This window comes from Natrix helvetica (assembly GCF_964273705.1).
Source record: "Natrix helvetica genome assembly, chromosome: 7".
Classification (NCBI taxonomy): Eukaryota; Metazoa; Chordata; class Lepidosauria; order Squamata; family Natricidae; genus Natrix; species Natrix helvetica.
The window spans coordinates 38,920,839-38,947,992 of NC_138558.1; the positions used below are offsets into that span (position 1 = coordinate 38,920,839).

At 37.4% G+C, this 27,154-nt stretch overlaps 1 protein-coding gene across 12 annotated transcripts in view; it reads right to left on the reverse strand.

The window, feature by feature from the left end:
- BLTP1 (bridge-like lipid transfer protein family member 1) overlaps positions 1 to 27,154 on the reverse strand; it is a 148,207-nt gene that overhangs the window by 34,305 nt on the left and 86,748 nt on the right. For 7 of the 12 annotated variants that reach the window (XM_081960108.1, XM_081960105.1, XM_081960109.1 and 4 more), the window contains exons 47-66: positions 26,793 to 27,038; positions 26,102 to 26,195; positions 24,205 to 24,255; positions 20,909 to 21,115; positions 20,487 to 20,725; positions 19,411 to 19,655; positions 17,660 to 17,765; positions 17,080 to 17,177; positions 16,681 to 16,866; positions 15,313 to 15,481; positions 14,161 to 14,372; positions 12,267 to 12,465; positions 10,507 to 10,566; positions 9,375 to 9,601; positions 8,483 to 8,683; positions 8,159 to 8,289; positions 6,785 to 6,908; positions 6,103 to 6,212; positions 5,418 to 5,502; positions 3,317 to 3,379 (exon numbers count right to left, since the gene is read on the reverse strand). In XM_081960108.1, the coding sequence (XP_081816234.1) occupies positions 3,317 to 3,379; positions 5,418 to 5,502; positions 6,103 to 6,212; positions 6,785 to 6,908; positions 8,159 to 8,289; positions 8,483 to 8,683; positions 9,375 to 9,601; positions 10,507 to 10,566; positions 12,267 to 12,465; positions 14,161 to 14,372; positions 15,313 to 15,481; positions 16,681 to 16,866; positions 17,080 to 17,177; positions 17,660 to 17,765; positions 19,411 to 19,655; positions 20,487 to 20,725; positions 20,909 to 21,115; positions 24,205 to 24,255; positions 26,102 to 26,195; positions 26,793 to 27,038 (3,053 nt within the window). The remainder of the gene's footprint in view (positions 1 to 3,316; positions 3,380 to 5,417; positions 5,503 to 6,102; positions 6,213 to 6,784; positions 6,909 to 8,158; positions 8,290 to 8,482; positions 8,684 to 9,374; positions 9,602 to 10,506; positions 10,567 to 12,266; positions 12,466 to 14,160; positions 14,373 to 15,312; positions 15,482 to 16,680; positions 16,867 to 17,079; positions 17,178 to 17,659; positions 17,766 to 19,410; positions 19,656 to 20,486; positions 20,726 to 20,908; positions 21,116 to 24,204; positions 24,256 to 26,101; positions 26,196 to 26,792; positions 27,039 to 27,154) is intronic. The other 5 variants (XM_081960111.1, XM_081960104.1, XM_081960110.1 and 2 more) reach the window with 4 other exon arrangements.

Sequence of the window (27,154 nt, forward strand, 5' to 3'; positions counted from 1 at the left end):
AGTGCTCACGGAGGTAAGCCGCCACTGCGGCTAGGACCTTAGTGAAGGTCTGCGGCACCGACACTAAGTCAAACGGTAGGGCCCTATACTGGTAGTGGCTACCTAAATAGGAGAACCTGAGATACTTACGATGTCCAGGGAAGACAGGGATATGGAGGTAAGCCTCCGTCAGGTCGATAGAGGCCATGAAGCCATTCACCTGATCCCCACCAAGATGGATTTAAGCGACGCCATCTTGAATCTTCTATAGACTAAGTGAAAATTTAGCAGTTTAAGATCCAGAATCGCCCTCTATCCCCCCGAACTCTTTGGAACGACAAAGAGGTTGGAATAGAAACCTAACCCCACTTGGTCCAGTGGAACCGGTTCCACCGCCCTAATCTCTAGGAGGTGTTGGATCGCCTGCCTCATGAGAGAGCGTTTATCTTTACTCTTGGTGACCGAAAGTGGTTTGGCGGAATGGAGAGACACTCTAGGCGCAGACCAAATCTGATGGTATTCAAAACCCAGGCGTCAATGGTAATCTCAGCCCAGGCATCCACAAACAGAAGCAGTCTGCCGCCTATGGGTGGGGTCGCTATTGACCTATCTGCCCTGGCGGTAGGGACGGCCACCTCCCCCCCCCAAAAGGGCCTCTTCCCCTGGGGTTGGAACCTAGGCCTATCCCTGGTGTAGTGCCTATCCGACTGCCTATCTGATCTTGGAAAATATCTGCTGTGCTGCGCCTCCTGATCTGACTGACAATAGGACTGCTTCCGAAAGTAAGGCGCATATTTTTGCTCCGACCTCTTTGCGGGCGTAGGCATGACCTTCTTTTTATTCTTGTCCTCAATGAGGAGTGGGTCAAAGGCGTACCGAAAAGGGATCCCCCAGAATAAGGCGATGATGCCAGGTGCCACTTTGCCTTGTTCTCCGCTTGCCACCTCCTCAGCCACAGGAGATGTCAGGAGGTCACTGAGGCTGCCATTGCCCATGAGGCATACTTTATGGCATGCAGAGTGGCGTCCGCAGAGAATTGTGCAACAGCAACCAGCTTGTTGAGATCTTGATGAGTACGCATCTCCTCAGGAGGAATCCTCTCCTGCATCTGTTGTAGACAAAGGATAGCCGTGCGGCTGAAGAACAAAACAGAAGCAGCTGCCTTGATGGCCCACACAGAAGACTGGAATGTTTTATGAAGGGTCAGCTCCGCCTTCTTGTCCTCGGCCTTCAAGTAATCAGCCACATCACCATACACCACCGTTGACGTGGATGCCAATGCCACTACTGGAGTGTCCACTGTGGGCACCTGCAACGCCTCAGAGAAACTAGGTTCCATGTTAAAGAACCTCCTATCACTGCTGCTGGGGTTGGGAAATGTTCCTCACTTTTCCCACTGCTTTTTAACTACCTCTAGGAACAACTTAGGGGCAGAGATGTCTTCCTTCGCTGGAGGAGGTTCTGAGTAAACTCGATTTTCGAGTTTCTCCGGACCACCCTCCTTGGCACCCGACTTGGCACCCTCCGTCTCACCCTGTTGTGCTGTGGCCCTGGCCTTCCGCAACAGTGACTTTAACAAATCCGGAGGAAACAGACCAGAGAATGCTAGTGCCTCAGGTTTTGAGGGATCCTCATCATCAGACATGTCTACCTCTCTCTGAACCTGATCCCCCTCTGAATGCTTCCTGGAAGCTGCTCCATGCCTCTAACAAAGGAATCCTCCTCCTCCTCTTGTGCACAGCCTTCAGACTGTGGAGCCAATGATGGCTTGATGGGAATATCCACCAATCACTCACGGCCTCCACGCGACGAAATCAGCCTCTGGTAGACCTTCCATGCGCCTTTTGCAAGCTGCGTGGCTGCCGGTACCACCAAGCGACGCGCCACATGGTCCTCGCTGTCCCGCGCCACTCTGGGCCTCCTGGCATCAATCTAGGCCTGCAGGGCCTTGCCACCACCGCCACTGCAGAAAGGATGGCCACCCAAGAAGGCAGGGATGAAAACGAGGCTTCATAGTAGTCTCGGCCCCAGCCCATGCAGCCCACAGGAATTGAGGCCCCAAAATGGCCACCGTAATGGCATCCTGCCTCTAAAGCCCCAAGAAGCAACTTTTAAATCCCTTACCGGTGGCTGGGAGCGAGCCACACCAAGGAGAGGCTTCCAGGTATCAGATGGAGGCAAGGGGAAGAAGGCAGGGAGAAGAAATTTGCAGGCTGGCACTGGATTGTTTTTGGAAGAATCAGGAACCAAAAGCAACCTTTCTTCCTTTGCCCAGACAGAGTTGAAACTGGGAACCAGAAGCAAGGAGCACAGAGACGTGGCTTCAAATTAACTCTGTCTCGAGGCCAATTGGACATCGCAATACCCGATCATGGCTAATCCTGCAAAATTCCTCCGGAAAAGAGTTAATTCAATGGTATCTTTAGGAAAATCTTAACTTATTTAGGATAGCAGGCTCTCCCAAGGATTATTAATTCATTTATATTTCAAAGATAATTGTCACAATTCGCATCATCAATGGCTTATATTTTCACTCATTAACACATCTTTTGTTACTTCTCTCTAATGCACAGAAAAGTATTTGGGAGACGAAAGTCATTATTTCTCAAGAAATACTGTATTCTTAGATTTCTATAAAATATGTGATTCAGGTTCAAAACAAGTAATCAAATATTCTGATTTCCTCTCTTCCTAACAGCATAGGGCAAGAGTATTTGATAAAAGAACTGTGCTCAACACAGACCAAATTAGATGGACTTTGTTCCAAGTATACTAGGGTAGGGAATATAAGCCACGTGTAACTTAATTAACAGTGTCTTAATGTAGTGTCAGCTCATTACATCTGGATTTAATCGAATTATTTTAAAATTAATTTCATAATTGGAAGGAATTCATTTCACTAATACCCTTTTTGTTGTATTTATATTCCTGGACAATTCAATTAAAAAGCATAAAATGAGTAACACCTACTATTGAACTATCAGTACTTGTATCAACCAAAATGGCTAGCCCGTAATATATCAATTTTTAAAATTATTTTGCAAAGTTCCCTATGAGCTTCATTCTGGAAGATATTTGTTTTTGGTGTAAAAGTTTTATCATTCAAAAACTGTTAAAAATAGTTTGGCATTGAGAGTACTTATCAAGGTGCCAAGGGGTATTCCCTCAGTACACTGATGAATACTCTCACTCCAAAATAACAAGTAATACTGAATTATTATAATACTTCCAGTTATGACCTACGGTATTATCATGTGCTCTGCTTAGCTGGCAGATATGATCAATGAAGCAGATTTTCCATGCAGTTAATTAGTATACCAGTTGATTTTACAAATACCTGAAAATACCCTTCCCCTGGATAGCTGGATTGTTGTGCAATCCCCAAACCTGTTCCATTCAACTTAATTAAAAACAAAAAAGAGAAATTATTAAAACAACACAGTACATAATCCTGGGCTCTGCTGTTTCAATATTTTTATTAAAGACCTAGATTAAGGAATTGGATATTATAAATATCTTTTCTTTAATCCAGGAATACCAAATTTGCTGCAGCTAACATTTAAAAAGTGAATAGAAAGACACAAGTGCAGGATGAGTGAGTCCTGACTCAGAAGTAGTAGATGTGACAAGGATCCAAAGATTCTGGTAGATCACACCGACATTAAAAAAAAATGGAAAAATATTAATGAACTAGAGTGAAATTACAGCAAAGGCTGCAACATAATGAAGTCCCCATGAGAGTATGTTTAGCCTGCAAAGAAGAAGCTAACACAGGGCAGAACAGCAGTCTTCATATAGCTAAAGGGTTGTGCTACAGAACTAGTTTTGTTCTCCATTAACGTGAGGGATGGACTATAGTTAATAAGATTAAACTACAGGTAAGGAGATTCAATTAAATATTGGAATGAATTATCTGACAGTAAAAATGGTCACCTAGTGGAGTAGGCTGCTCCATTAAGTAGTATGTGGCTTTCACTATAGATTTTCAAATAAATAGAAATATATTTGCCAAAAATGCTTTAGCAGATTGTGAATTCAAGCAGGGATTTAAGAGTAGATGACCTAGAACAGACATAGGCCCAGATTTGGCCCACAGGACCGCCCCAGAGACGGAAAGGAACTGCCTCCTCTGCCCCGGCCGAGCCCTCCCCAGTGCACATACAAGAGGTTTCCCAGCCCATGCAGCACAGGTGGATCTGAGCACTGTAGCCACTGGTTTGGCCCTCCAAGCAGCAGGCAGAGACAGATGCAGAGGAGCAAACGGAGGCAGTGATCCGGCTTGCCAGATGCGCCAGGCAGCTGACTGACTGCCCATTTGCTTCGGCCCACCATCTGTCTTCACTTGAGCAAGGCCGTCACAGCTAGGATGAGCCAGGTGACCACATGGCTGACCCCACTGGGCCAAATTGCATGCCTCCCCCATGCCTCTGCAAACTGCTGGTACCACTGCAAGGCTCAGTCCCCGCCAACCAACCTCAACGTTCAGCTCCACCACAAATGTGGGACAAGCTTCCCTCCCGACCCCCCTCCCCCCATGGCACCAGTGAAAACGAAGTGCAGGGAGCCTCATCCCCAAAAAGCAGCTGGGACTCCAGAGCCCATGCAGCACCGATTGGTTCGAGCGCCGTGACCACTGGCCCAATCCATGCAGCAGGCAGAGGCAAAGGCATGGGGGGAGGCATGCAATCCGTCCTATACATGCCAGGAGGCTGCCTGCCCAATCTCAGCCATGAAGGCAGCACAAAGCCAGATGGTGGCACAAAGGCGCTTTGCACTCTCTCCTGAGCACTCGGCCCAGCCATCCAATCTCATACTCCAGGGAGCATGCCTCACTTCCAACAGCCCTGATGAACGGGAAAGGTGGGGAGCCCCTGTCCCCAAGAAGCAGCCCTGCACCCACACACCTCAGGGCCCCACAGCCAGACCACCCGTGCCCCTTCACCTGCCTCACTTTGCAACGGCAGCACCAACAGCAGCAGCCCACTCCAGCAGCCATCTCTCCAGCAGGAGTCTCCCCCTCAGCCTCTTCTCAGTCCAGACAAGGAGTTTGAGCACAGCAATAGCAGCAGCCTCAAGGAAGCAAGCACAGCCGGGTGCCCCCAGCACCTGCCTTGGTCCCATCCCCTCTGCTGGAGACAATGGCTCCTCCCAGCCCCACTTAGGCCACCACAGGCACACCCCAAAGTGACCAGCTGGCCACACTCACCCACCCAGCCGCAACCAGCCAAGCCATGCCCACCCAGCCCCCTGCGGGTAACCACAATCCTGATGCAGCCCTCTATGAAATCAAGTTTGACACTGCTGACGTAGAGACATCTTCCAATTCTACAGTGTGTGTGTGTATGTATAAATATATGACACTGGCACAAATAAAAAGAAATAATCATAGCATACATGTTTACCCAAGCATTCAGTGAATTTCTTAGGGATTGCCTTACCATATCTTGTAGATTGAAAATTACTCTGGACCCAGCAGATGGCCCTTCAACACAAATTTCTGGAACTTCTTCACTTTCCCCAAGCCTTGTACAATAAAATTACAGTAACAGGGAATTATGATATTTATAAATACTCATATTTTAGTACTACATATTTTGCCATTCCCCCAAAATGCCACATTTCTGTTATAGCTATTGTCATACTAATGAGTAAAAATTAAAAATTAAATACTTGTAAACCTGAATACACTTTAAGCAACTGTTCAAATATTTAAAAAAAAACTAAAAAGAAAGCATGTAGTTTAAAGACACTGGCTCTTTTAATTATATTAGCATATATTTCAAATCATTGTTATCTCTATTGCTGGCAAAGTCAAGGAAAGCACCTCCAATGGGTCCTAACAGAAAACTCACCTTTTAACAAATTAAAAATAGCACTAAACAAAAATAATGAAAGAGGACATGATGCAAAACAAAGGTTCATCATTATTTCTAGTAAGCCTTTGGGCTCACAAGGACTCAATGTGATCATATAAAACATTCTGGGCGTGTAGCTTACTTTCTTGCGGTACATGATTTACAATTGGCCACAGCCTTCATAACAACTATTTTGTAAGTTTTTTCATTGCATATACTCAAAAATAAAAATATTATTGATCTACAAATGATCCCTATTCCATCTTACCTTGTTCTGTCCATTCTCTTCAGAGGTGGTCTTCCTGAAGTTGAAATACCTTTAGATCGACTATAGCTGGGTTTATATCCTAAGCCCCATTTATCTTTCAGAGATGCTGCCTGAGATATACAAAACATATTATTTTCACATTTTAATCTGACAGTATTCTTGCATAATTCAGAAATTTGGCAAATAAAATACTAAGGAGCACGACTAAATAGTTGCAATCCACAAACTAAATAGTTGCAATCCACAAACAAGCAGATGTAGATTTCTATGAACCTAACATAAAGCCCCAAGCAGTTATAAAAATAGTATATACTGTAAAAAGTTAGAGACTTGGGAGCTGTAAACAAAATGCTGTGCAAGCAGACAGCAATTGATAGAATTAACTTTTTGCTTCTCGCCTTGAAATATTTTGCTACCTTTGAAAAGCCTTTAGAAGATGTTAGGAAGGATTGATGGAGAATTGATGGAGAAGGAGATTTCTTCAAGTTAGATGGAAGTGGATTTAAATTTAATTTTGTTTTTTGAAAAATCCCAGTACTGAATGACGTCCCACCAATATCTCTATCTCAAAAAAAAATCATCTATAAATCTTGTTTTGGGCATATGCGACAATGTTCTATCTATTTTTAATACTATGAAAACAGAATTGATATGACTGAAAAGGAGCTTTAAAATTGCTCACCCTCATACTTGATCTGCGTAGCTTTTTACGCACATCTCGGCGAATGTCATTGACAGCTACTGACTCTAATTGTTGGTAGCGTTGAATTTCTTGATTTATTGTTCCTTCACTTGCACCCAGTTTCCTAAAGACAAGATTGATAAATAAAATCCCGCAATCAATCATTCAATAGCAATAATATTTGTTAAGAATGATGGCTTATTTGCAGAGGTCTTCTCTTCATCTTGAAAGGTGGCCATAAAGGAAAACAATTATGCAAAGCACTTTGGGTGACTTATTGCCAGGAAATACAATATATTTGCCAAAGTAAATTAAGGGATTTATAATGACTTGTGATTAGGGGCCACTGATGCTCTCTGGGCTTGCTTGTTTTGTTGCAAATGTGTCATTACCCTAACTAGGTAACATTATCCTTACTAACACTGATGATATTACCTACTTAGGGTAATGAAACGTCTGCAAGAAAACAGCAAGCTCAGAGAGCACCAAGGACCCCTCATTCTAACCCTGAGCTACAAATATTCTCCTTTATTGGTGAATTTTTTGCAGAGGGTATAAATTGAAAAAAGAATTCTGTCAGGCACCACTAATTAAAACACAGGTTCTTCAGTTGAGCGACACCACAATCTCTGGAGAAAAAACCCAATAATATATTTAACAATTTCACTAGAATTAATGTTGGGCAACAGCCAAATACATTACTTTCTAAAATACACAGAATCTTTATCTTATTGTCTTAACTTAAGCTTATTTTATCAGTGATATGTAGAGATTGGTTTTTAGACATTTTTCCCCAATCAAAACTTTTTGAAAAGCTAGAAATATGAAATAATTAACAAAAATGTCATTAATGTACACTACCATAGGTACTCCAATAACAATTATACTATTATATGCCACATTGAAACACTAAACACTGGTGGGAAACTGTCATTTATAGTATAACCTTTGTGCATCCCATGGAATTAGCTACCCCCAAAAATGATTGGGGCTTGCACATGGAAATGTGGAACATAGAGTCTAGCAAATTTTGACAGTGTGTTCACACTTTTCTAGGGTCACTGCACTGTGGGATTATATGGGCAAAGAAGGAGTAGGTTTTGAAAGTATTCCCACTTCTTACACAGGTAAAGTTGGCACACTGTTAAGACTTGCTCAGAGTTCATGCAGGCAAAATGAGAGTCAGTTTTCACACCATTCCTACTTTGCCTTTTGAACTCTGATTAGCTTTACAAGAAGATTGTAATTCCTCAATTTAAAATTGCTTGGGGAGGGGTCAAATCAAAGATTGAGAGCCTCTTAATTACATATTTGTAAAATAAAAATAAACAATTTATTTTGATTGTAAAAGTTGTTTGGAAACAACATACTTACTTTAAGTCATCAATTACTTTAGCCTGTTCATTCAACTCCCTGATATCAACTAAGCGCTTTACATACTTTCTTCCTCTTTGCTCTCCAGGCTGAGTGTTAGATGATCCCTGCTTTCGATAGTCAGCATTCTCCTGTTTTAAAAATGAAAGCATTTACTTCATTGCCCACAAGCAGTTTTCATGACTAAGATGAAGTCAGAAGAAGTTTAGCACCACCAATCAAAATACATGCAGAATCAGTTTAAGAAGAAGTCAGATGATTTTTGATTTGCCAATACCCATATATTCATCATTTGTTTAAAGAGATACTACACATGCTACATACATGTCCCCATGAGCAAGACCTGCCCACTTGTAAGTGTGAACTGTTAGCATGAGACGTATAACTTGATGTTGATCCCACCAGATATTCTACAGGAACAGAGTAACGTTGACTTTTGGGGCTCAACCCCAAGAGGTGATTTACAATCCGCTGCCCCAAAGTGAGTTTGCATACGTCTCCATATAAAGAAACACCATCTGATCTCTAGATGATAATAAATAGCAAGATTAATACTTCAGGAAATGAAACTTCCATTTTTCTTATTGTCTGACCCTTCTCTGCCTGTACTATTTTTTAAAAACATCTTCGTTAAAATTTATTCAGACATTGCCTAAATATGCTAGTATTATTCCCTAACTACATGTTGTCAGTGTGACTTGCTTTCCGTCTCCTATGTTGTGATCAATGCTACTATTTGTCATAATTCAAAATGGTCAATCAATTTGAATTTATACTATTCTGGGTAAGCAAACTGAGCTAATTTCAACTAACTTTGAGTTCACAATGTGCATCTTTCACCAAATAATTACTGCAAAACTAGTTCTAGAAATCCAGGGTACTTTAGATTTGTTTTCCTTAACTACCAGTTCATATTTTGAAGTTAGTAATAATTTATAAGGTTTGTGAACGTATGTGCAAATTTAAGAATTCTATTTTGATAATGTAAGTTACCAGAAAGAAACCAAGTCCTTTGTTTTTTAGTTAACAAATACATCTTCAGTACTGCTAAATATAACAAGCACTTTAGTGATTAACACTATTCTGTGATAACATATATATAGAAGAAAAGGGTACGACAACCTAAAGTTTTCATAACTATGCACCATTGCATAATATATTACTTGTTTTTATTGTTAATGTAATAAATGAATGAATGAAGGATTAGTTCACTGACCATGCTAACAGTGGGACTCATTGTATCAATTTCATCCTCATCAGATAGGTCAGCTATATTAATGGAGTTCAAATCAGCAATGTCATCTAAATCTTCTTCCCCTGTCAAAGTTGTGAGAGTATTTCCTAAAGCATTTAATCTTTTCCCAATGTTAGGATCCATGTGTACATCAATGCCACACATCTTCCACAGCACATTAAGAGTCCATGTTCCAGCACTGTTACTCTCTGTTTCAACAGAAATCAGGGAAAGATATTAAGATTATGCTTTTCAAAAATTAAAGATTGGAGCATGTAAAATTAAGATAGGGTGTTGCATAAATCCTTTTAAGACAATTTTTATCTTATGCGCTAGACATGCTAAGGAATATGTGAACAATTTTTAAATCACACAAAATAGTTTGAAATAGAAAACTCTTGTCTTGTTGATACATAGGAAAGAAATGCCACAAAGAAAAGGGTGGACCTATAATACTTCAAATAGAGAATTAAAGCAAACGTAATACTCTATTCTTAAAGTTGACATCATATTCTATAATACACCGTTGTCATGTGTTGAAAAGAAATTATGCTAAAATGTGCCAAGATATTCTAGTGTCCTGATTCATTTGTTTAAAAATATGTACTACTTACTATTAAGAATCAAAAAAGGAAAGAACTGAGACTGACAAGGCAGAAACTGAGGATCCCAGGCTACAGGGAAACATTATGTACTTATTGCTTCCAGGCTACCCAGAGAGCAGTTGAATATCTGTTAACTTGGAAAGTCAGGAGTAAAAATTAAAGTTTAAATTCTGGAGCATGGGTGTATATAAAGACTCCAAATTCTTCGCATCATGTTGGGCAAACAAATCTTTCAAACGTCACTCGTCTGCAATAAAGCTTCAGATCTGAGTTTCCTTCTGTCAAAATGATTTAATGTCTGGAGAGCTAAAATTTACTACCAAACCCTGGTGTGAAATCTGGCCATAGCAATCAGTTTGTTGTTGCTGAACTCTCTTAATTTAAACAGTGAGAGAGGATGGCACATACTAGGAAAAAATACTTGTTCGTAGTTATCAAAGTTGACTTGAAAAAGAATATGAAGACAACATTGTAAAATTCTGCCAATACGGAAGCCTCTTTAATCTTACCTGCAGCTGCTTGTCCAGTTGTCCTTGAACACACTTCATAGGTGCCATCTGGAACTACACCTAAAGAATCAAGAATATAGAACATAATGGACATACCAGTTTAGCAAATATTTGTTTTAAATTATAGGTGTATAAGCATTTAAACAAAATTTGAACTAAATGTGGGAGCTTTATTGGCAGCTGGAGTGGAGTGAAAACAAAGCCTTGTCTTGAAAGATTATAAATGAACTTGCTTTAAATTTAATAAAAAGTTTTGAATGCCAGAGTGGCAGTGTTTACAAGTTGGGAGAATGGCGCAACATGAAAAAGAAACCTTAACATTGCAAAAGATTATGTTTGAAATTCAAAAATTATTAGAAGTAACAGAGAAAATTGAGAAGAGATTGGAGAACATAGATCGTAGAACAGTAAAATGTGCTGGAAAAATTGAGGATGTTCATCAAATGAAAAAAGTGGAGGCCAAAAACTGAAGGAAGAAATAAACAAAAAGATAAGAAAATTGTTGATACTGACAATGAACTGAGTGTAGTTGGAAATGGAAAGAGTGGAATATGGAAAGGGGAGATAGATGGACTGGAGCTACTCCCCAGATTTCAAAGTATAGAAGAAGAAAAGAGAGAAGAATTGATGGAACTAAGGAGAGAAATTTTGTCAGCAGCACTAGTGATAACCAAAGATAAGCTGATCGAAGAAGCAGATGGAGGGTTTCGAGCTTATACAAGATATGCAATAAGCAATAATTTGCGAAGAGAAGCCCATACAAAACTTACTAAGGAAATAACCAGAATGCTAATCCACAAATGGCAAGAGACATAAGACTGCACTATTACTGGAAAGACACAAGTTAATGAAAGCTTATAATAAAAAATTAAGTCAAATTTAGTTAAATTTGGAGCATTATGTATAAAATGAAGTGATAATGGATACAGTTAAATAATTGATTGATAATGATAATAATTCATATATATATATATATATATATATATATATATATATATATATATATATATATATATAATGTTTGATAAGAGGAAATTTGATATAAATTGCAAATGGTGATTACGAAAGGAGGTTTAGCAATGGATGATATTGGGAAGAGCTAATGGAATGCCATTATGTGGTTTTGCTTTAAATCTGGAATATTTTATATAAAAGGACGTAAAAACAATTACAGTCAAATGAAGGTTCAGGTATGATGATAGTAATATATATAAATATATTTGATTTAAAATATATGATTTGATATGAATTGTAGGTGATGACTGTGGAAGGGATGCACGGAAGTTTTTGTAACCAATCGACACACTTTCTACAATTTGTAATGGAAAATGGTTTTGTGGTTTTTTTTCTTGTGTTTTGTCTGTTTGTGTTTATTCAAAAATTTAAAAAAAAAAATTAAAAAAATATTGATTTGGACAAACACAATGCTTGGCAAATTCTTACTGAAATTCCCAGTTTTGAACTTGTTTACAAAAAGCTATTTTTTGTGATGCAATATATTAAGAAGTTCATGGGAGCTAACTCTATTACCTCTCTAAACTTAAACTATAGCCTAGAACCATGATGGTGAACCTATGGCACATGTGTGGGCACGCACACCGTCACCAGCTAGTCTTTGGGTTTCCAGCGCTCTGGTGTGCATGCTCGCATGCACGCACGGGTTCCAGTTTGGGCACTCAGTGTCAAAAAGGTTTGCCATCACTGGCCTAGAATATATATTTTAAATTCCAAAAAGTTAAGTTACTAAGAAAAATGCTTACATGCATTCATCACGAGATCTCCTCGTATTTCTGGCTTCCAATCATCCCAGCTGGTTTCAAAGCCATCAGCAAAGCGGATGCAGAAGTTTTTAAAATGACCTTTGCTGACCAGGGATTCTGAAGAGCAGGCAGTAATTAAAGTGCTTTCAATAGTCAAGACTAATGCAGAGCCAGTGTCCAGGTCAGTCGTATGGGTTGTCTGCAGTAAGAAAAGGTAACTATAGCAGTAAAATTTATTTATTTCAACATCAAAATTTTCACAGTTAAGCGTTCTCCCAATCCCTATAGCAGTGATGGCGAACCTATGGCATGCGTGCCACAGGTGGCATGCGAAGCCATTTGTCAAGGCACGAGAGGCGCTGCCCTGTCAGCTGGCCAGCGTGCATGCACGCGCTGGCCAGCTGAGTTCACCTTTTTTTAAAGCCATTTTTCGCCCTCCCCAGGCTCCAGAGGCTTTATAGGAACCTAGGGAGGGTGAAAAGAGCCCCCCCCCGCCCTCCCGGAGGCCCTCCAGAGGCTTCATGAGCTTCCCTGAAGCATCCAGAGCGCAAAAAACCAGCCCTACAGGCAAACCAGAAGTTCAGGAACACACTTCCGGTTTGCTTGGAGGGTCGTTTTGAGTGCTCCGAAGGCTTCAAGGAAGCCTCTTGACGGTCCCCGAAGCCTTCGGAGCGCTTAAAACAACCCTCTGAGCAAACCAGAAGTCACTTCCGGTTTGCTCAGAGGGTCATTTTGAGCGCTCCGAAGGCTTCAGGGAAGCCTCTTGATGGTCCCTGAAGCCTTCGGAGTGCTTAAAGCAACCCTCCAAGCAAACCGGAAGTGACTTCCCGGGGGGCGGGGGAGGCTGTTTTCGCCCTCCCCATGCTCCTATAAAGCCTCTGGAGCTTGAGGAGGGCGAAAAAAGCATGCAAAAATGGGGGGGTCGCACCTGTAGTGCGCGCATACGCACTGGGGGTCACGCATTGCATTATGGGTGTGGCACGCCTGCACACAACCCCCCTGCGCCCCCCCACTTATGGCCCGCGATCCAAAAAAGGTTCGCCATCGCTGCCCTATAGTCTCTTTTTTCATTAAACACACCATATTCAGAGTTACTCTAAAATAAATGCTTTTCAATTAACAAACCATTTATTTTTGAAATAGTTTATTAAAATTTGCCCTTAGAACAAAAGTACTACTTCTTTAGCAATCAGCAAGTCAAAAATAAACATGCTTTAAGAAACCTTTTTAAAATATTAGGCTTTAAATAATAGCTGAACAATAGCAGAAATCTATATAATACAGTTTTAATTCTAAAATGAACTCAGAATTTCACTATTAGGATTTAGTTACATTATATTAAACAGAAGGGGGGAAATTCATGAAACACATCAAACTTGTCATAAGCAGTGCAAGTTAAGAAGAAACAAAAAAATTGGGAAATTGGGAATTGTAATATAAATATACAAAGGAATATTACCTATGTAATATTCATTTTTCTAGATATACATGTGTATGTGTCACACAGAAAAGATTAAAGTTATATCCAAAGTTCAAAAGATTAATAAGAATTATTTTCAAAACTGAAGATTTTCTCTCAGAATCTAAATATGCTTTTTAATAAACTGTTTAACCTTTAAACTAAGCATTTATTTTAAACAGTTAGCTTTCAAATAACAGTTCCATTCTGTTAAGTAGCAAAGAAGTGAAAGAGGTCTCTAACGGGACATTCATTTTATAGTACTATTTCAAATTGTTAGCTACAATTTAATTGCTTTTCTTTTTAAAAATCAGCAACATTTCCAAAGTATTTTGCTGCCACAATAATAAAATATCAAGGATTTTAAGAATTGTTAATCTGAACAGAAGTAACAACTCAAACAGGGGTTCTTATTCTTATTATATTTAGTATTACCTGTGGTGTGTTTGTAATTGGCAAACAAATTCCCAAGTCGTTAACTGTTAGTTGGAGGAAAAGGGTTCCAAAAGCTTGAGCCGAGGTCTGCTGTATTCCTGGTAGCATATCAACAATTTCCTTTGTAGCCCTATGAACATCTTTATTCAAGGCCATTCTCTGTTCATTCCAGTTATCATAAGCAGCTTTGTAATTCAGCCAAAAGAGCACAGCTTTAAAAACAAAAAAATATGTTTTTCACTATTTTCAGAAGGAAATACTACAGAATGTTAATTTCATGTTTTTATAATTATTCTTTATAGAAATTTTATTTAAAATTGCAATTTATAACAATAAAAATCAATACAAACCTAAAAAATAAGTAATTAAAAATAAAAGTAAATAAATGTTATAGCAAATCAAAGTCTCAAAATTCCTACAACTGGCCCTTCAATGTAAATTAATGGAATCCTTTCCATATAGTTACGTCATTGTATATAGGCCTCATTGCTGATAGGAGGTACTTTCTAGCATGCAAACAGATTTGACAACACTGTGGTTAACAAGACCTTTGTGCCTATGGAAATTGGAGAATTCATTCCTAGTCTTGGAAAATGATGGAGAAATCATTCAAAATACAATGAACAGGATAAATATATAGTTATCTCCTCGCAGTCCTTGCAACAGGTAATGAAACAAACCTCAAAGATTTGATTACTTATATTTATTAGAATTTATACAACAGGACTTTCAAAAAGTGCTTAACTTTCAAATGAAGCCTGTTTATGTGCTATGTTTTGGTGGCAAAAATTTAGTTTTCCAGTCTTCTTTTGATCCAGAGGACTAGAAAGATTGGGTGAAATCTTGACTATCCCCTGTAATCTGCATCTGATAATAGTTTTGCTAATCCCCTTATTTCAACCATAAGAAAGGGTGCTTATCAGAATTGCTGGCAAATCCGGCTAAATAGAGGAAGAACCAGCAGTGTGCTTCTGTATCTGGCCAAAATAACAGACATATTAGAATTCATGACAAAATGACTGTTCAAAGTTATTTACCATAGACAGGTTCAAGTCTATTTTTATAGATTTTATAGATTTTTTATAAATTGGGAATGCCATGGATACCACCTTTATCTTTATAAAATAAAAAGAGATTCAGTGCCATTAGTACCTCTGTCAAAGGCCACAGGCTGAGCAAAAACTATTGGCCTGTTCAGAGTAATAAGTACAGCTTCTCGATCTGACGAACCACTGATTTCTTCTCTAAGGGCATTTCTTAATCCAATTCTAGTTTTAAAGTAAGCAACTTGATGGAAGTCGGAGCCAGCTTCTTCATATACCTTTATATATTCAAAACATATTTCACGTTAGAATACAACACAGCAAAAATTAAACCTGATACTATTATTTACATTTATAATTTATATAATCATTGAATGTATAGATCTAAATTAAGAATAATTTACGCTTGTAGTGGCTCAAATCTTTAAGGAAATGTTATTCCAAAGAGCAGGAATGCTTTGACGTACACTTTATAAGTCCCATCAGATGAAGGAAATACAAAGTGCTTTAGCTTCGTCATATCTTACAGAGAAACATATAATAGTAAAAGGAGAGTAGGGCAGTCTGTTGTACACTTACATGAATTTTGAGTTTCCCTGACAAACACAATACACATATGAGAGATCCTGTATTTCTTTCATTAAAGAATTGGAGACTTGTTTAATATTATGTGGAAATCAGCCCAACCCTCTGGAATGACCTCCCCCCCGATATCAGAACCACCACCGACTTCCGCTCCTTTCGACAAAAACTGAAGACTCACCTGTTCCGTTTAGCCGGCCTGGCCCATTTATAGTTTTATTCTACCTCCTGGCAGATATTTTAATTGGGTATTTTTAGGGTTATTTAAATATTGCTTTTAACTACTTTGCTTCAGTTATGTACAGTTTCTTATTGCCTCCTCTTTTGTGTTTGTATTTTCTATTTATTGATGTGTTTTTATTTGACTGTACACCGCCCCGAGTCCCTTTGGGGAGAGGGGGCAGTATAAAAATCTAAATAAAAGTAAAGTAAAGTAAAGAACTTGAAGAAAAACCATTTTTTTAATTAAAAAGTTTTTTTTTATTTTTCTCTTTCAAATTCATTCACAAATATACACTCTTATAATTACTATTAACATTTATCTATTCATCATTAATCTTTATCATTATTTTCTCACAAATATATAGAATACAAGTTTGGGTCTCTTCCTTTTCAACCATTTTTCCTACCTCTCACAGATTCTTAGGACTGAGCCTTAAATGCAGAGATGTCCAACCCTGGCAACTTTAAGACTTGCGAACTTTAATTTACAGAATTCTCCAACCAACCATGCTGTCTGGGGAATTCCTGGAATTAAAATCCACAAATCTTAAAGTTGCCAATGTTGGACACATTTTGCTTTAATGTTTTGGTTTTTTAATTCTTTGGGAGGGGAAAAAGTATATTACAATCAGTTATCAAGCTGTAATTTCAGAAACTTATAATAAACACCAACCTGATGTTTAACAATCTGTCCTAAAGCCAAATTTAAATCCACTTGGCATTTACCAAAAAGCTTCAAATAACTGGTGCCACCAGGCATGGCTTTGGCTTGTATTCTATTTGAAAGCTCCAGTTCTATCAGTCCTGTTTCAAAGCGTACAGCCCACATTGATGGCGTTGTAGCTGTCACCTGGATTCCCTAGTAAAGAAAAGGTAAAATATAAAATGGGATCAGTTACTAAGTTACAAACATGTTGAAACTACTTGAGATGTTGAATGGAGTTTATAAAATAACGCTCCTACCTGCATACACACACAATTCATTCTATAGTTAATTTGTTTTTAAAAATTTCCTTTGTCCCAGTTGGAATGCGCCTAAATAAATCTCCAGATTCAAATAGAATAAAAATACCTTAAATTGAAGACTCAAAGAGTAAAGGAGAATTTTGGGTTTTTCTCCATCATTTGTTCCATCATGTTCATTCCATAGAGGAATAGGTTGTTCCCCTCCTATAAATATAATTACACAATTGTACACAGTTAGTCCACATACTGTAAAGCTTTATAAAATGACACACATCTTAATAGAACTGAATGGATCTATTACAGCTGTAATCCTTCATGTACTGTATTTATTTAGGAACAAATAGCATTAAAGTCACTATTCATTTCTAAATGGAAAAACAAAAATGCACAGTTCAACTACAATACATTAAACAACTTCCTGAGACTTAAAAATTAATAAATCCAAGAAATCATAAATCTTAGTTCTGGCTTTTATGGGATTGTATTTTATTCCAGGATAATTTTAATTTCATCAAATACATGATTTTTAAAAATATTTTAAGAAAGGGTACATACTCAATACTTGCTTTTATGTGTAGAATTTATAAAATACTAAAACAATATATTATTTGTGCTTAATGCAGCCTAAGAAACATTCCTGTTAGGCCATCAAGTGGTTTAATAAAAGTTTAAAGTCATTAGACTACCTGAGACTTTCTGTATTACTTCATTGACTTCTTTCATAAATACTTTCTGCACAAAAACCAAATGGTTCAAAAGATCTGTTGAAAGGTTATGCTCAAAGGACCCAACCTAGGCGAAAGAGGATAATAAATATTAATTCATGATCTGGAATTTTGACTTCGTTAAATAATTCAAATTACGAATTATGTTGGATGTTGAAAAAGGAAAATGTTCTTTGAAGTTGTGTTGACTGCTGTATTTATTTACCGTATTTTTCGGAGTATAAGACGCACCTTTTCCCCTCAAAAAAGAGGCTGAAAATCTGGGGGCGTCTTATACACTGAATATAGCATTTTTTGCCTCCTGAAACCCCGCCCCCTTCATAGCCTCTAGGAAGCTTTGAGAGAAAAAACGGCCCATTTTCTGCTCAATTTTACACCCCCCCAGCCCCCAGGAGCACTCTATAAGCTTCCTAAAGGCTAGCCATGCCCTTTTTTAAACAAAAAATGGACCCGTTTTTATGAAAAACAGGCCATTTTTTGCTTGTCCCCCCCCTCCCCCCGGAGCACTCTGCAAGCTCCCTAAAGGCTATTCATTCCTTTTTGGGGGGGGGGGAAATGGGCCCATTTTCGTGAAAAACGGGCTGGTTTTGGGAGGTTTGCAGAACTCAAACTTTTTATTTTCCTCTTCAAAACTTTGCTGTGTCTTATACTCCGGTGCATCTTATACTCTGAAAAATATGATAATGTTATTTGCAGACATATAGGAGTGATTTAACACTGTTATCTACCAGGATGTTATTTTTCAATGTCCCTATCTCATTTATGGGCATAGTATTTCCTCAAAGTCTCCCACTGAAATACTAATCAGACTCAATCTTATTCGTTTTACCAGCCTAGTGATACTCAACCAGGTGGTGCTATATGCTGAGACTAAAAAGGACTCAAAAGATACAATTTGAGTCCTTTTTTGGACTATAACAACTGGCTAATTATAAAATAGTATTTGTTTATAACAACTGGGTACTTACAAAATAGAGGGAGAAAACTATGAATCAACCATTGTGAAGATTACAACATAAAAGATTTGTCAAATTAAAAATATGCATAAGAAGCCAATTAAAAAAAAAAGTAAATTCGTAACTGCTTCTGGACTTCAAAATGGAAGGTTTTGATGGTTAGATTGAGTTAGTTATATAAATAGTCTGAATTTGAAATGTAAAACCAAAGGAAAAGATACTATACTCTCCTGCACAGAAAAGTCGGTCGTTACTGCTTTTTATTCTTCTTTCTTTACTTTTGCACCTTTTCTTTTTCTTTGCTTTTTTTGCCTTTTGTTTTTATTTGTATTTTATCTTATAATAAATTTAAGTTAAAATTAAAAAATGAGATAGCACAGACACAGTCCTTGACAATTTGTTCAGTGATTGTCCAGTTACAACGGAACTGGTGAGTTATGACCATTTTTCACACTTACAACCCCTGCAGCATCCCTATAGTCACGTGATCAAAATTCAGGCAGTCCGCAACAGGTTCATATTTATGTCCCGGGTCATGTGATCACCTTTTGCTACCCTCTGACGAGCAAAGTCAATGGGAAAGGCAGATTCACTTAATAACTGTGTTACTAATTTAAACAACTGCAATGATGTGCTTAACAACTGTGGCGAGAAAGGTTGTAAAATGAGGCAAAATCTTGCTTAGCAACAGAAATGTTGGGTTCAATTGTGGGTAAACGTCAAGGACTATCTGTAAAGACAAACTGTAATACAAACCTCAGCCACACAACGCAAATAGTCTCCCTGGAGATAATAGCTCTGCTTAGCTGGCAGTTCATCTATACTCCATATTTGATCTGAGTAAGTATCATGTTCCTCCATAATATATTTGCCTGACATTGTCACAGGAGGGAGGTTGAGGCTAGCTGAAGGAGGTATGGTAGACATATCAGTGGCAGACACTTTGGAAGTGAATCGTAACTTGTGATTTGGGAGTTCAAATGTGAATCTTGTTTGTGCACCTAGGAAAGGAAAAAGAGTGTGATAATCTAAGTACACTGTAATACAGTGATTACGGAAATAATTTCCCACTGCTGGTTTACTTTCTAAGTACAGTAAACTACTTCCAAATGCACATGGATTCATATTTCCAAACCCCAGATACTTTATACAAATGCATGAAGACTATGTAATCGTTGTACATTTTTGGGTGAGGGACAGTGGTGTGCCCGGCTCTTCGGAAGCCCGTTCGCAAGGCAGCAGCTGTCTGGCAACCCAAAACAATAAGCCCTCCCCCTATAATAAGTTCAAGGCCATATTTTGTGGGGCAAAAGAAAATAAGACCCTGTCTTTTTTTCGGGGAAACACGGTTGTTTGTGGATTTACAGACGGCAGCCCTTGATCCCAGAAAATCCAAACACTACTTCAAGGAGTTGCTGAAAGATGCTATTTTTTTACCCCTGGAGTATCTTCGCCTTTCAAATTAAAAATGCTGCACAATCCAATTTTTTAATGTTTTAACAATATTTTCCATTCCAATTTCTGCATCGTAAAATGTGTAGTCAATCTCATAAGAGAAACAGGATCCAAAGAACTACAATAACTGACTAGTTTTAAATACATGAATTTGCTTATCAATTATTCTGTATTAGAATTCTGAACTGAGGAGCCTCAGAAGTTTACAATCAGGCATGAAACAGGGTGACATAATTCCTTTATTAAATGCAGAAAAAAATAACAGAAATGCCCCCTGAAGGAGCTGTACAAATCTCAGTGGCGTGTATTAGAATTTTAGTTGAATGGAATTATGATTGTTACTTTAAGATGCCTCAGATAATAAAAATATTCATTACCTGTCATTCCATGACTTCGCATTCTTCCCATTTTGTACTCCGCTTTCAACGAAGGCAAAAGTGCTGCTCCAATAGCAATTCCATCAATCATGGCACTGAATTTAAGAACTATCGGCTTCTTTTCCAAACCTTCTGGCAATTGCGGAAATTCATTTGTTTCCACCGGTGTCTGGTTTACACTTGTAGGTGTTTTTTCTGCAGGTAGTGGGGTTGCAATATCTTCTTTGAGAGGTTGTGAACTATTTATACAAAAGGAACATACAATTATCGTATGTTCTAAACAGTGTAATACTGTTTTGGTCAAAGAGCTGTAGTTAGTTATATAGTGAGCTAGGCTTCCACATGAGGACTGTACCAATTGTAATACCTCTGGGGGAGAGAATGTAAGCTTACTAAATAATACTAAACACATAAATACTTACACTGAAGATGGTTGTCTGATGAGATCTGATATTTGTTTTGAAAGTTGATGAGAACTGCGAACCATCATGCCATGAAGAGTAGCTGGATGCTGAGGAATGTTGATGCTGATAGCACCTACTTTGAAGATGGCAGCATTGTTTGTTTTCACTCCTCTTTGGGCACTATAAAGAGCTTGCGATTTGGCAATACTACATTTCACCACAGTTCTAAAAAGAAAATACATGCTTAGCTTCTTCAAAAACATTTAAAATATGTTTAGTAGCGAATCATTTTGTACTATCAAATAATATTAGCAGTCTATGGCCAATGTTCACTTGAGCCTAATTAGTACATTATTCTTAACTGATTATAGGGAGGCATTTGATTGATTGAGCACATCAAGCTGTAATCTACAGACTGGACCAGACCTGGGCATTCTATGGCCCAGGGGCTAAATCTGGTCCTTTGGCTGTCCCTGTCTGGCCCACAGCAGCGGCCCTATTAGTTTGGCCCTCTGCAACAGTTCCATTTCCCATGTAGCCACTTGGGAAAATTAATTGCCCACCCCTGGTCTGGACAGAACATGGCAAAACAGATTGGCTTCAGGTTGGCAAAGGAATTAAACAAGGGTATATAATCACTCTTTAGTTATTTAATCTATGTGCTGAACATACATAGATTAAGGCAATCTGGATCAGTGAATATAGTTTTGGAGGAAGACACATCAATAACCCATGCTATGTTGGTGACTCTATTTGCAGGGTCTAGTAACAAAAGCCAAGCAGTGTGAGAAAAATGGAATTAACAATAAATATAAAGAAGTCCAAACTAATGAAAACAAAACATTAAAATTGATAATAAATGTCACTGCGTTAAATTGTTTGCTAGTCTGAACTGAATAATTAAACTGAAAGTTACTGCGCAGGTCATAAGGTCTTATCTGACAATGATGTACTGCGCATGCTTAACATGTTCATTACTTTACATTCCAGAGATTTCTCTTCCCTTTTGATCTCTGTCAGTCTTCCAGGAAACTGGGAGACATAATTGCTTCTACCAAAATGTAACGATTAGTTAGATTTGTTTTATTTCTTCATTTCTTATTTTTGTATTAAAGCTTGTTTTTTTATTAGAATATGTTTTCCGGAATTTTTTATTTCTTTTCTTCGCACCTTAAAGATAATGCTGTTTGGAAACGTCGTGATTTAAGACCTCATCTAGTTCAGGGTGAAATCTTCCCCTGACAATAAAGATATCTAGTAGATACCGTCTGCCATTTAGGATCAACCATCAATAGTAAAAGCATAATAATATGCCATAAATTAGTATTTGGAACAGCAGCCATGAAGGCCTGGAAAAGATATTATAAGGTGCCTATATCTACAAATAGTGCAAGCAATTTTATTCCCTGTAATATTCTTTGGAAGCAAAAGTTGGATTTTGAAGAACCAGAAGGCAAAGAGTAATCATGTGATCATCCAAGAAAACAAACAAATGGAACTTCAAACAAATCAATCCAGATTTATCATAAGATACAAATAATGAGGCTCAAATTATCATACTTTGCATGCGTTATGTAAAAATTCAGTATTCTAGAAAAAGTTCTCATGCTGGGAAGATGGAAGGAAAAAGAAGATGATGCCAGTAGTGCGATGGATTAATTCAGTTAAAGTGGTGATAGGTGTACTTTTAGAAGAACTGAAAGACCAGATTAGGGATACACTATCATAGAGAAAATCAATGTATATTATTATGAGTCAATGAGGGTTTGATAGCATATAATTAATCAAATAATGTAATAGTCAAAGCTGCTCAATAACATATGCACCTTATTTAGGTGTCCTGACCTTGTCACACAATTAGTTAGGATTAGACCTTTGTTTCCTCCTATCCCATTCTAGTAAGAGGTATCAGGTATGCCTGTGATTTCAACCTGTGGCGTGCTTGCCACAGGTGGCACGTGGAGCCCTCTCTGTGGGCACATGTGCCGTCGCTAGTTACTCTTCTGGTTTCCAACATATGCGCCAGCCAGCTGGTCTTCACAGGCACCTGAAAACAGCCCAAATACTATCCAAAAAACAGGCCATTTTTCGGTCCGTTTTCAGACCAGTTTTGGGGCCATTTTCAGGTTATTTTCAGGGCATTGTTCAGGTCAAAAATGGCCCAAAAAACAGCCTGGAAAACAGCATGAAAATTGCCCACAAAATGGCCAAAACCGACCAAAAAACCAGGCATGCACACAGGCGCCTGAAAATGGCCTAAAAAAGGCCAAAACCCAGACCATTTTAGGGCCATTTTCAGGCCAGTTTTTGGGTTGTTTTCAGGTCACTTTCAGACCATTTTTCGGGCCCTTTTCAGGCCATTTTTGGGTCAAAAACGGCCTGAAAACGGCCTGAACATCATCCTGAAAACGGCCCCAAAACTGGCCAAAAAGAGGATGCGCACACATGAACGCATGTTCTGGTTTGGGCACTCTGTGCTGAAAAGGTTCACCATCACTGGGCTATGCAATGATAATATCTGTTTAGAACCTGTGCTATCAGGACCACAGCTGTGTGCATGAAAATATTATACAGTAAATGCTTTCATTATATACAGAAAAGCTCCTTTAGATGAAACATTCCATGTACACTTTTGTGATGGGATTTATATCAAATGTTTCTGTGATGTGTAACAATTTTTGTTGCAATATCTTAACAATGTTTAACATAACAATACTATAGTGTAATCATAGGAGGGTCTTTGTTAATCAATGCAAGGTCAGAACTATCATCTTTTTATTATCCTCACAGAATAAAGTCAGTATTCTCAATATTCTCAGAATGCCAATGAGTGACATTAGAAAAGTTACAAATTTAAAAAAAAAAAACTTTAGAAATATGAACTAGTCTGCAAAGCATCAGTTTAGTGCAGTGATTAAATGTAACAGGCTAGAAAGCACGGGAACATGATTTCTAGTCCTGCCTTAAGCACAAAACCAGTTGAGCCAGTCAGTCATTCTCAGTTTTAGGAAAGAGGCAATGGCAAACCACTTCTGAAATCTTGCCAGGGAAACTACAGGCAGTTACCAAGATCAACACTAGCCAGAAGGCACCAAAAGAATCCCCAAAAGCCCCATTCTGTCAATAAATCAAAAGCATAAACACATGGTTCAAAACTTCTAATATATGCTGATTCAAATTTCATATTGTATTTGTACTGTATTTCATAATAAAACTAGTTAAGTATACAGAAAAAATGCATCTTAACTATACTACGCACATCTTCAACTATACTACATTCTATCTGAAAGACATTTAAAGACAACGTGACATACAGAAATTCCTGTTTGGCTGTGCTTGTTGGAGATGTAGGAAAATCCTCCAGCCTACATGGGAAGATTGGATGAAAGCAGAAACAAAACAAAGCAAATTTAAGGAATAAAAAGTCATGCAGAAGAGTTAGTCAGATATTGTTAATTCAAAGTACGTTCAAATACTTGAAAAATGTTTATATAAGCAGTGGCAACTGGTGTATTTCAATACTGCAAAGAATAATGAGCAAGCCATTCATTTCAGTATAAATACTATATTGATAATGTTTCTGGCTGCTCCAAAAGTGTATGCATGGAAAATTTCTATCAGATCAATAACTGGATAAATTTAATCAGATAAGAACCTCTTTCACCTACTGGATCATACACTGAAACTCTCAGGACAGATGCAAATTTATAAGTAGTCTTGTAACTAATTCTTATTTTTTATAGCATTGTTATTACTGTAATTAAGCATTTATACAAACATTAAAACATCTGGCTATCTTCTGACGTAATACATAATTGATAAGTTTTATATATTTTATATATTTATTTTATATAAGTTGGTTAAATGCAAATTTATCCAGAAAAGGATTTCATAGAATTAATAGACTCTCAATATCTTTGATATGAAAATATATAGCACCTGGGAAAAACTGATCCCAAAATTAGTTGTTCCCATATTCTCTTAATCTTAATATATTTTACAGACAGGAAAAAAAAACCCATTATCTACAATCATGTGAAAAAGAAAGTATACCCATTGTCCATTTTGGCTTTCTGTAATATGTCATGTGTTGTTATTCATCTGAGGTTGTATTTACCTACTTTTAATAACTGTTAAGGAGCAGATGATTTTTTACTATGGCCTGATTTGTAAAACGACAGAATTAAAAAAGGGTATACTTTCTTTTTTCACATGACTGCAGACAGATTTAATGAAATATGTGAAAGTGAACTATCTAACATACTCATAGTGTCCTGACATTGCTATTCTATTTAAAGTGTTTAAGTATAAAATTGTAACAACCAGGCATTTTCAAGTGTGCAAGAAGGAGAAAATGAAATATATATACTGTATATCAGCAAAATTTTCAAGGACTAAAATGCACAAAAAGGGAAACAATTGTTTTAACATCAGATAAACCTTAAGTTAAATGGTTAGTTACCAAGCAACACACTATTTTAAAGCTTTCTAAAAATATAACTACTTCAATTAAGAATACTATGTTTTTTTTAAAAAACTTTTTCTAGCAAATCCAACACATAATTCAGTGAATTTGTCAAAAAAGAATCCAGTGAAAGTGTGGCTATATTAAGAAAATAACTTTGTTTTTTAATTATACTTGCCAAAAATTCCATAACTATAAATAACTATAATGTTCAATAATGGCAGAATCATCAGGAAAAAAATGGTAGCTTGATCATCAGAAACAGAAAAATAGGACATAGAAAATAGTAATAGATTGATTGTAATTGTTATACTTAGGTTAAATACATCTAATTGCTAGGGACAGAAAAAAGACCAAAAGACAATATATTAGAAACATCACATTAAAACGTGGCAGGATTAACACAGTTTAGTGATTTAATTAAAATCTTGTATCAAAATGGTCCTTGAATTTTTAACTAGTTCCTGCTTTGTACCACCTATTCGGGAAAACCTTGCACTCTAGCTATCACATAAATATTAATGACTATTTGATTCATTATAATGATCATTATTAACTTCTCTAGTTAACTCTAAAAGTAAAATAAAAGGCATTCTGTTTCACTTTTGCCATTGTTTGTTTTGCCTAAATACAGTACTCCTTAAGAAAATTAAATTCAGTTAAATTACTAGAAACATTGAACCTAATCTTTATACTGGGCATAACTTATAAATAACAATTCAAATATCACTTTTATTTGAACTCACTGGATATTTGGTGTGATCCCTTCCAGGAGAACAATATTAACACCACCTATATGAGCAGTAGCACTTGTCTCAGTCATCTTTTGGTGAAGTACATCTTTAACAGAAAAAAAAGATATTTAAACTAAAGTGAAAAATTATTTATTTTTTACATTCACACATAATTCTCATTAGAAATACAACAGGCAAAATATAAGACCCTTATAACAATAAACATTTGGAGAAAGTAGACCATAGGGACATTTTTAGTAACAAATTTTGAAGCTAGAACATTTTAATATAATTTGGGACAGGCAACTAACATACTTTTTCATTTTCTTATGGTTTTGCAAAACACTATTATAGTTATACCCTTCATTTAACTTAAAGTGATCCATAATACCAACTCATTATATTCCCCAAATAAGCCAATGAGGTAAGGTAGCTAAGATTCGTATTAGTCAAGGAAAGCTTCATATAGGTAAGACAGACTATGAACTTAAATGTCACCAGTTTTAATGTGAGATTCCAGCAATATCCTAATTACTTTTACATTAAAATACACTAAACAGAATCATGCTTTCATTATTTCAATAAGAGAAACATTTTTTCCCAAAAGCAGTCTGGCTCATACTCTTGCATTATATATTTTATTCTATATCCCGCTTCTCATTCTTATTAGTCAAAACAAATGTATTCAATTAAAAACTTCTACCTTTCATTTTTTCTTTGAGTGTAAAGCTACCATGGATTCTCTTCAGTTCTGATTCCATTGTTAGCCCACCAATATCTGCTTCAAGATGTGTGCGATTTACCATGCCAATTCCAAAGATTATTAAGGTCACATGCTGAGGTTCAGTTGTGACCAAACTGCGTTTTCTCTGAGGTCTGGTCAAGCTGTTGCTATCCTGTTCATTTTCAAATGCAACTTTACATGCAGGTTCTGTAGGGCTCCGAATTCCTAAAAGACATGGAAATAAAACCAAGAGATATTGATAGAATTTATTCAAAAATAATTACTTCATAAAAATATGCCCATCAAGTATGAATTTAACAAGGCAATACTTAACAGTTTCC